Below are 10,756 nucleotides of genomic sequence, written 5' to 3'. Positions count from 1 at the left end.
TAAGGGAAGTTCCTGGCTTTATGTAGGTCGTATAAAAATATTTTTTGATCAGATATGTTGTCAACTCTAAGAAGGAAAATAAATATTTAATGAAGGTTTTTTAATATTTATTAGGAAATTGTCTAGAATCTTTCCACTTTTTCTTTCACACGACCTAAGAACCTAAGTTTCACATGCGTAACGTTGTTTCTGATGAATGCCAAAAAATTTTGCAAGGAACTTTTCCATAATCGCGTTAGCGCAGGTGCCTCCCTTCGAAACTGTTTCTCTCAAATTGACCGCTGCTAGGAAAGAGTCATGGCAGACTAATAGAATAGAATATATTACTACGCTTTAGACTTGCACTGAATTTATTCTCTGATATATTGATATGTTAATTTCCTACGTTAGTCCATCACGAGCTATAGAAGAGCTCTGGGAAGACCAACTTAATATGGTAGTAGTCTGCTAAACTCACACTTATTCGAATTTGAGCGCGAAAATTTGTTTACAAACTAAGTGAACAGATGAATTGAAAGAGGAGATCTTTCAACTGCAGAAAATGTAGCTTTACCTTTTTTTGTTACGTTGAGATTATTTGCTATTGTAATTGTTTGCGTATGATACAAACTTAGGAACCACTTTCGTCAGTTGCAAAACAATGTTTTGTCCTTCCACAACATTAAGACTCTTTTAAGTGAGACTAAAAATAATTCCTAGTCTCATTCAAACTCATTCATAGAAGGTAATGTTTACAAAACGAGGCTGTACGCATTAGATCCTCACAGCGCACGTGCCGGAAGACCTAAAAAATCTCTCGACAAACATGTCCTTTGGTCGTACAAAGGAATCATAATGCGTTATAATTTTCAGGTCTGAAAAACATAACAGTAACGGAGCAGTTGCTAATTGGTGTTACGAAACTTGCATTATGCAACTTGTGCTTGATAGAATATGTACATGCAATAATCGTGTGAATAAGCCAAGTAAAGTTGTTTGACGCGCGCGGCTAGTGCTTGTTATACTTATGCCATAACACTAACACAATAGGAAAAGTACTGAAGTAAATTTTTACTCGAAGACAAGACAGTACGTGAAAGTAGTATAAAATAACTAGTATAAAATGGATACGCGTCGCTTGTATATTGGAGGAATTTCGGAATCGACTCTGGAAAATGATATCAAGGCCAAATTTGGCGAATTTGGCAGTGTAAAAAGCGTTGAGATCCGCTGTAAAGAAAACTATGGAAATCGGCGATATTTTGCGTATATTGATATTGAAGCAGATTCTAAGTCCATTGACAACTGTGAGTACAATACCTATATTAATAACTACCGTTTATCCTCGCTAGCTGATGACACGTAAGGTTAAATAAAATAAAAATGAATTTTCATTTGTTTATTGTAGGAGCGTATGTATCTTTGTATCTTTTATATTATATATTAATGTAATTATCACTAGTTCCAATTTTATTGTAGCTTTCTGAGTGTATGGCAAAACTACGTTTCTTCATTTTTTTTTGATTATCTTGATATAAAGGCTTCAGACAGTTCACCCTAAAACTTTTTTAAAGCTTGTGATCTACAACAAACGCAGTGTAACGGTTATTTCTTGCAAACAGATAACCATCTGTAAGAAATAATCGTGTTCTGGCGGCATCTCAGTAATTCTCATGGTAAAGAATGCAGCGTGTAGCATTGTAATGTCTTTTGTTCAAAATTTACGTGAGATATAATTTAGAGATGCGTATTATGACTGCTGTTTTTATAATAAAGGGAATGAGGCAATACCTGAAATGAATTATCCAAAGTTGCGGTATAACAGTTAATGCTTGCTATGATTCTATTAATTACATTTACGATTCGAAACCTGGATAGATGAAATCGGCGAGATCTCTGATGATGATACGTTACGTTTTCTAGGTGTACACCAATGTAATAATTTAGAATGGAAAGGAGGATGTCTAAAAGTGCAACCAGCTAAAGAGAGTTACCTGCAAAAAACTCAAAAAGAGATTTTCGAAAGAAAAATTCAGACAGAAACATTCACCAAAGGTGCATCATCGTATGGTTCTTTTGGGCAATACCGAAACGAAAAAACCGATTACAAACCTGAGGCAGAGAGCCAAACCTCTCAAAAGAACTGTGGTGAATATGAGTCTGAAGATCATTATATGGAAGTTGACAAAACGAATGAGCACCCTAATGATAAAAAGAGAGGTTCTGGCAATGACCAAGGATTCGACGGCCATCATTCATGTCACAAAACGCGCAAATTTTCCCAGGAACATGATCGACATAACCAAAATTGGAAAATAAAGCGAAAATATTGGAAAGGCAAAAAATCAGATAACCACGATAGCGACGAGAGGAACATACATCGGAAGGTAAACAATAGAGAAGATGTCCGCCAAAAAAAGAGTGAGGGACGCGAACGTCAGACTTGGGAAAGACAGGAATTTGGTGGCACATCTACTGCTCAAATGAACTGGGATAGTAGCTTAAATAGGCAGCAACGAAGCAATCAACGGTTCAACGGGCAAAGAGATAGTAGAAGACTGGAAAGTCATTCACTAAAAGACGACGTTAAGGGTGACAAGACGGACACGTTCGAGTCGCGAAGGGACGATCTTTTCGAAGAGATTGACGCTGCGGACGATATCGGTAAACAGGATGATGACGAGATGCCTAATCTAGACGAAGACGGCAAAAGTAGTGAGGGCACATATCCAGCCAATTGGGAACGTGAAGATGATCCAATTTCTGAAGACAACCTCAAAAAGCTTTTTGATCAAAAAGAAAATCAGGGGTTCACGCTTTCATCACTCTTTGCTGATCAGCTTAAAGGTACATTTCAGCGCTAGTTCATTGGTGCTATTTAATTAAACTATATTGGAAATGTCAAAAGACAATTATTGATTATTGGGTTATGAGAAAGGATTTATCAACATATACTGTATAAATGACATTAACAAAGCAAAGGGTAGACTGAGTTAATAGTAAATCAATGAAAATTTGTTTAATTATGGGTCGATTCGAATTGCAGTCGAGGAGATGTCTTCATCCGACGATGACAATGAAAATGATAATTTTCCAAGACGAATGCGACGAGATTCGCGTAACGAAAGCCACACCGAGGAACGGTTTGGAGATGATTACTGGCGGCGAATTGAAGACAAACGTAAAGTTCACCAGAAAAGTTGGGAAGAAATGCGTTACAGAGCAAATGATGATTGTGTACAACCGTTAAAGAGTGGAACCCTAAAAAGTTTCTTTTTTCTGCCGGGAGACGAGCGCTTAAACGGTAAGCAGCCTAACGATCTCGTATAATTTATATAACAGTTTAAATTAGAAAATACTGTTTACGCTGAATACAAACCAACAGTTTATAATGGCCTAGCATTAACTTAAAACCTAAAATATATATAAATATATAGTCGCTAAAATAGTATTCCCTTTTACGGGTGTGGTTCAAAGAGGGTTCGGAAGTGTTCCAGACGAACGTAGATCCTCAGCACTTCATCGATGCCTGGGCCGAGCAGGCAGAACAGCTTACTTTGCGCCTATTTCAACGCAAAACGAACGCAGGAGTTCAGCATCAGATAGTCCAACGATTAGCTAATGGGGGCCAGGGCTTGCAAAGGAAGTCACTCAAAAAAGGCGCTCATCGCGGTTCATCTTAGAACAGGTAGCAATCGGGAATTTTCAGCCAGAGATGACTGCACTGTCTAACTAAGAAGCGAATTACATGGCAATGTATATATGTGGTGCTTCTGTAATTAGAACCTGAGATGTTTCTGTTTCCAAATAGGTTGATGTTGCTTTGTATATGGTAAATAAACGGTAACGTGTTGTTTGCATTGTTCAAGATTTCTTCTTTTTGAAAAGAAATTTGTACGATGTAGTGAACAACAACAAGTAGTGAACAATACATTACAGTAATTCGCAAATATACTCAATTTTAAAATTAAAATGTAATTCTTTATGCAAATACAGAAAGTTACGGATGAAAATTTATGTAGTTAACTTGTAGGCGTGCATAGTAGTATCCTGGGCTTTCTGCGAGGTCTAAAATTACGTGCAATAGCCTAAAAAGTTCTACCAAATGAATACGTAAACAATAACCATTTAAAATATTTATTACGTACTATCATATACATACAGATTGGCAATTTGTAGATTCACAAACATTGATAGTACTATTAATGTTTGTGAAATTACAGTATAATTTTTGTACAATTATTTCATGCAAGCATTCATGGTGAAAAATATAAGAAAACATTTTGAATCTTAATTCAAAATGTATTCAAAATGTTGTAGTTAAAAATTTCAAACAAATATATTGTTTTTCCCCCGCCTCGTTGACACCTTATTGTTAGTAGGGATGAGCGTATGAAGCTTGTATTTGGTGTCATAGATCTTTTCCGCGCGCAAAACGTTACCGGTTACCTTTGCTAACGGTCAAAACACGCCTGATAATCTGGCTTGAACCGCTGCAGGAATACCGCAAGACTATATCGAAACAGCAATGCGTAGGTGTGGTGTGGTTCGGTAGAGCATTTATTTGACTCATAACAACCAAGGAAGGCATACGTTATTCATACAAAGATTCTACGATTAGAATCGGCATAGATATAGCATACGATATCATTGAACATTTTATGTTGGTGCGACCGGATCTAAGCGTGTCCAGCGACTAATATATGTATTCAAATGATAAATTAATTTCTATCATCGCGAATTGCTACCGGTGCTTGCCACTAGTGCAATTAGGATATTTACAAATTTCGATCAATGTGTATGCACAATGCCGACTTTTATTATGCAATGTGCATTTATTGATTTATGCACCTATGTTTATTTACAGAATGCTGTGTATATGCAGATGTATATGCAGACTATCGTCGAAGGGCTGGATTTCCACCCTGTGAATTTCTGCCGAGTATCTCCCAGAAATGAAGGAGATTGGCCCGATCAAGGTGACGTTTGTACTTCGAGAGCTGAATAACGGTCACAGACCATTTCTCGACATTTGAGTCCAGCGCCTCTTCATCCCATTTCATGTGGAACGCTCGAACTGAAATTCATAAGAAAAGAGGTGAATACCACGAACACATATTAGCTAATAACAAGATAAGTACTTAAGGCGGTTATTAAATCGAAAAACTTAATCGAAATATACCCATAGAAAGACCAATACAAACAACACTAGTATCTCTTCAGCCTTCGTAACTAAAAAGCACTTTTTTTGCCTCGTCTTTTGCCGTATTCTTTACCATTGCATTTTAACGATGACAGTGAAGATACGTATCATAACACTTAAAAACTAATTATTGCTAAAAAAATTCGAATGCAGAATTTTACAACAGAAAAATGTATTGCTACTTAAGGAGCTCAATGTCGAAACAGATAGAACATAAAAATAAATACCAAGACACCATAGAACCAATGACCATGAATCAGATGCCTAAAGAGACTAGTTGAAATTAATATCAAAGTCAACATAAGGATGAACGTGAACCTTGAGTGCAAATTAACTATGAACTACTGAACATTATTGTATGCAGTAGGCTAAACTTACTGCACATGAAGGTTTCGACACGATTTCCTAAAAACTTGTGTCTTTGACTCGTTAGGGCAGATAAGCAGATATATACTTTTTTTAAACACAACGAATTCGTTTAAGATCAAAAGAATGGCAGGCTAAACTTACTGCGTGCAAAGATTTCAACGGGATTTCCACCCCACGGCCATCCTTTGAACTGCCAGGTGGGGCCCTGTACAAACACAGCTGCGACGCGGTCCCAATCTTCTGGTCGCAGGTGTCGCGGGTCGTCTATCACCTGAGAAAAAAACATTATGGTGCTTTTATTTCCTAGTTTTCTTCGCTGTATGAAGCCCATGATTGAAATTAATACGGCATTGTTTATGCTCTGAACTTCAACTTAGTTGAACAGGCAGCTCGTATTTACAGCATATAAGTTAATAAATGACGGTCCCAGGACACATTTACCTTGTATGGCTGTGTTAACGTTGAACCGACTCTCCTGTGCTGAATAATGACCGCCTGCTCTCTTCTAACCCCGGCTTTACGTTTTTCATCTGAGCTGATGAATCTGTGTGAGAAAGAGTACACCATTAAACCGTTTTTCTATCGGCATGACCATTTCTATTTCATGACTATTTTCTGCTGTTTTCTGATGTATAACTTTCAGAATATACAAATAAATAATTTTAATTAGGCTTACTAAATCGATAACAACAAGTCTTAGGGAAATACGTGTCACTCACTTAAGATCCTCGAGGATGTCCTTTGCGTTGAACATTGTTATGAGGGAGGTGGTGGCAGCAGGAATAATGATTATGGGGGTGCGAGAAACCCGTTTCTGGGGTACACCAGGAGAGACTCCTCCGCCGATGCTATTGCGGCTACCAGGTGGAGCTCTCGGCGATAAATTGACCGGAGCCATCGAGGGACGCTGAGGACGTGACCCCTCTGTCACTGATTTCAGGGTCATTCCGTGATACGATCCCATCGTATCGATCTGGAATCCTTCCGTTTCTGAAAACACAAATAAAAAAAAACCAGTCGTTGAGCGAGAACAATTATAACGATCACTTTTTTAGGGTACTCTTCAGTAAGGTTCATCATTGCTTCAGACCCGAAGTTCTAAGAAAAATAGAGTCGAAATGATGCATATGCTGTTAAATCAGATTACTTATGTGTTTAATTAGCGCGGTGCATAGGTATAACAACCTTCCATAACATATTCATGTTGCAAAACCAAAATTATTTAAAAGGACTTTGAAACTTCGTGAAGCAAAAAACGATCTTCTTCAGCGCGTGCAAATCTTGCATATAGTTTACGTTTATGTTCTGCTATATTTTAGTTGGTACCATTGACACCATTAAATCTATTAGCTGTTGTCCCTAACTACCAAAACTTCAAGGTACGCCTTATGCATAAATATCCGTTTATTTAAATTATTGCAGTACGAATATTACCTTTGTTACATATAAAAAAACGCGAGGTTTTAAAAAAACTATTAGTGTTTTTAGTGGGACTGATCACTGCCTCAGCTCACCATTAGGAAGAAATAATGACTTTGTGGCCAAATAAATAAATCTAAAGAAAGAAAGATTACTAGAAATCGGTAGCATATGTATTTCCCAACTTCAACAAAGGGGGAGAGGACATTGGTCCACTTGTTAGTTTTCACGTCTTCAACTTTTTTTTCAATAAAATATGCCTAAATAAACAGAATCGGCCTACCTTTTCTTTTCTCAAATCGCTCCTGATCGTATCTGCTGTAGGTTGTTGGTTGAGGTGGAATTTGCCGTACAGCTGTCACGCTTTGCGGCGTTGCCTGAGGCAACAGTGGTCTTTTCGTTGGCTGATGTCCTCCTCCATGTGCCCGAGCAGCGATCGACTGCAGGATGGGGAAAATGGTCTTGGCAAAGTTTTTTCCATTTGCCTGTAGAATCGTAATTCGGTTCCGCCACACCCGTTCCCGAGATAAGATCACCGTCGTATGCTCTTTCTCATAATCAAGCATGTGCTGGAGCTCGGATGAAATTGGCTCGAGATCATCATCGCCCTACATTGTCAGAGAATATACAGTAGCCATTGTTAAAGCAAAAAATATGGTTGAAACATGTTAAGATTAAGTATAGCAGCCAGTCTTATAGACTGGCTGCTATACTTAATCTTTAATATTTTTGTATATAATTAGGTTGTATAAAACAACCTAATTATATACAAAAATATAGTGTGGTTTAACTTGATGACCGTTTAGTCGAACAAAGTTTTTATACCAATAGATAGAATGGTCACCTTGTAACAAATTGTCAACGAAAAAATCTACACAAGATAAACCCCGTTTACAATAAATACCTACTCACGATTTTAATTGTATTTTTCTTTTTAGCCAAACGTTTAGCTTTAATAGCAGCAATTTTTTCGACTGAAAGTTTATCTGACAGCGATGAGATGTTCTCGGTTGTGATTGCATCCTCTTTGGATGCATCCAGACGAGCTTGAAATTGTTCTTTTGCTTTTTGTACTTCAGTAGCTTCCATACGTGGACGTTTGGTTCCATCTTGGCCTCTGAAAGCAACCAAATAGAACCACATTGATATTCAACGCTAAGAATAATGAGAATAATGCAACACGAATAAAAATTAAAGACGAAATATTCATACAAGGCGTAATTCATTATGTGATGATTTAATTTACTTATTAGTGAAAACGAAACATTTAAAATTAAAGTCATTACTTTGTCACTCTTCCTGAGCAAAAGTATTTTGTTTATTAATTCTGAATGTTTTCTCATTTCACCAACCTAGTATCAGCCGATCTTTTAAGAGTGATCGGTACGACTGGAGGTGCTGACTTGTCGATACTGGCCGAAGTCTGAGTTTCTCCATTGAGGTACTGCAGAATATCTTTTCGGTCCGGCCGACGCACGACGCTAACACCAGCATTCTACGATAAAACATGAAAAACTAATTTATCGATATAAAGCAAAGAATGCGAATGTGAGTTCAGGTATGCTGCAGGATCGTATCTATCGCAAAGCAGGCGCCACTAGGTAGAAGCTCAATAGCGATCAGGTTTCCTTGAAAAAATGAATAGCTTTATATAGCCAGTCAAGATATTCCGTTTTACAACGTATAAAAATGAACAGTATTATGTTTGTACAAGTAACACACGAATACATTTTGCTCTGGTAAGTACCATGTTCGAAATCTACATAACAGCACTTTATATAGATGTTTGTCGAGTTTTAATAGAGGTTTTCATCTGTCTTAACGCTCTGATAAACCAAAGGAATCTATTATTTAAATACATAATTATTGTTACATTCACTTACCGCAGTTTGCCGCACATAATTGGCGTGATTTAATGAAACATTCTTTAAAAAATGTAGTAAAGTGTCCAGAGTGTAGTATTCCTTCGCGCCGTCTTTAGCCGTTCTGTAATAACACCAAAAAGGTAACAAGCATCGATGGTTGTACTATGAACGACGGAGTCAGTCTACATACGACTTGCTGATTCTCATGTGAAGGAAAACTTTAATTATAAAATTGCTAAAATTAATTTTTGTCGTTCAGGTCATTATCGAAACCCTATAACAGTACTATCTTCAAAAAATCACCGTACATAATATCGTCTTGTGACCCCAAACAATAAAAGGCCGATAAAGGACAAATTGCTCTCTATTATTAGACATCAGTAAGAATAACAACGATATAGCAAATAAGATGCTATTAAATGCGATTAACAGAGCGGAATTTTGTGAATAACTTACATCAGCTTATTTTAACCAATTTGTGCATACAATTTTCTTGAATTCGCTTCTATGTCATCTGAACAATTTTTTCTATCTCTACGTACGTTCAATTTTCTTATGAGTCAATTACTGTTATATTCTACCATTCCTGCCATTCAGAACTATTAAATCTATGGAGACACTCAAGTTTTTTTTTCATTGTAAATGAAACACAACTTACCCGTATATGACATAATTTGTTTTAACATTTTTTGGCCAAGCGTATTCGCCAAAAATGATTTTGCCATCCTCCTCGTGAATGAGTTTGTTGCTTACGTTATATTGCCGAAGTAAAGTTAATGGATCCGCCATTATAATTACAGTTGTTTGTTCACGTTTACTTTATCAACAACTCAACACCCTTTGCAACAAAACCCTTTGCAGGATCCGAAATGGCACTCCGTTACTCGCAAGGGAACTGAGCGAGTGAAACTAACAAAACATCTCCTTAGTAGCAGACGACACAATCAGAGGGACGAACCATAGAAGCCTTAAGCCTTCGATACAGAGAACTACCCCGTGATAAGTTCATGGTTAACGTATTTGCGTGGTAGTATTAGATAACACGATGTGGTCCATGTTTGAACCCTGCATAGACACATTAGGTTTTGTGTGAGGAGGCAGCCGTTTGATAAAATGACTAGCGGTAATATCGGATGCTAAATGCGAAGCATAGAGGCTAAGCTCTGTTTATATCTAGGATAAAACTAGAAAGATGTTGCTATAACTTGAGTTTAAGTAGGAAAGTACGATTTTTTTCAGGAGTTAGACTATCTTAGCGTTCAATAGCAACCACCTGCAAATCATTTACGGTATAACTTGAGGGTGCATGATCAAAAGATTAAAGGCTAGCTATTACTTTGGAAATACCGCACCTGTTGCTCGAAATGTATGCTACATTTGATAATAATTACAATAGAATACATAACCTTTAACCCGACACTTTAACAGTGTTTTCGCTGAGAGCATTTCAATTACATAGTGAGTGTTAACTGCAACTAAGAGCTACTTAGCTTTAAAGAAAAGACATTTGTATTTAAGTAGATTTACGATTCTCGTTTTATTTTGCAAAAAGCATACCATAGACTGCGCATCTGGAAAATGCGCATGAAGCATCCGGGTCACTCGCGACGATTTTATTTTGATTTCAAAATAGAAAGTTCAAAATTCTTTTATTCCGCATACGCCATATATATACATATATGACGTATGCTGAGTAGTATATATGTAGCGAGAGAGTGAGAGAAGGTAAAGGTAGATATAAGGTGATAAGCACAGATTCTGTGGAGCCGAAGTTAAGAACTGCTAAGCTATAGAAAGCGAAACACGAACCAGTAGCATTCGTTTTTTGGGCTTAAATAGAACAACCAAGGAAAAACACCGCCATAAAAATAAATTTGTGCTTGGATCACATGTGCACACATCAGAATTACAGTGGTGAATT

At 37.1% G+C, this 10,756-nt stretch overlaps 2 protein-coding genes across 3 annotated transcripts; one reads left to right on the top strand and one right to left on the bottom strand.

The window, feature by feature from the left end:
- The first annotated feature begins 733 nt into the window (after positions 1-733).
- LOC111247445 (uncharacterized) lies at positions 734-7,890 on the top strand. Of its 2 annotated transcripts, XR_015324044.1 has the most exons (6): positions 734-1,286; positions 1,903-2,826; positions 3,026-3,283; positions 3,457-3,667; positions 4,847-5,077; positions 7,295-7,890. XR_015324044.1 is itself a non-coding variant. In XM_022798354.2 (5 exons), the coding sequence occupies exons 1-4, from the start codon at positions 1,103-1,105 to the stop codon at positions 3,660-3,662; spliced, it is 1,572 nt and encodes a 523-aa protein (XP_022654089.1). In that variant the 5' UTR covers positions 734-1,102; the 3' UTR covers positions 3,663-3,667; positions 4,847-7,244. The 2 variants fall into 2 exon arrangements, 1 of the variants encoding a protein (XP_022654089.1); XM_022798354.2 differs by lacking the exon at positions 7,295-7,890 and having other exon boundaries at positions 4,847-7,244.
- LOC111247444 (parafibromin-like) lies at positions 4,101-9,761 on the bottom strand. Its single transcript, XM_022798353.2, has 9 exons — positions 9,494-9,761; positions 8,854-8,956; positions 8,323-8,465; positions 7,883-8,087; positions 7,254-7,578; positions 6,271-6,541; positions 5,993-6,095; positions 5,693-5,822; positions 4,101-5,056 (listed from the first exon to the last, which is right to left on the bottom strand). The coding sequence occupies exons 1-9, from the start codon at positions 9,622-9,624 to the stop codon at positions 4,878-4,880; spliced, it is 1,590 nt and encodes a 529-aa protein (XP_022654088.1). The 5' UTR covers positions 9,625-9,761; the 3' UTR covers positions 4,101-4,877.
- Positions 9,762-10,756: the final 995 nt, after the last annotated feature.

The sequence above is a fragment of the Varroa destructor genome, unplaced genomic scaffold (assembly GCF_002443255.2).
Source record: "Varroa destructor unplaced genomic scaffold, Vdes_3.0 BEIS01000003.1, whole genome shotgun sequence".
NCBI lineage: Eukaryota > Metazoa > Arthropoda > Arachnida > Mesostigmata > Varroidae > Varroa > Varroa destructor.
Note: the sequence above shows the minus strand (reverse complement) of the source record. Positions and strands in the feature narration are given on the sequence as shown.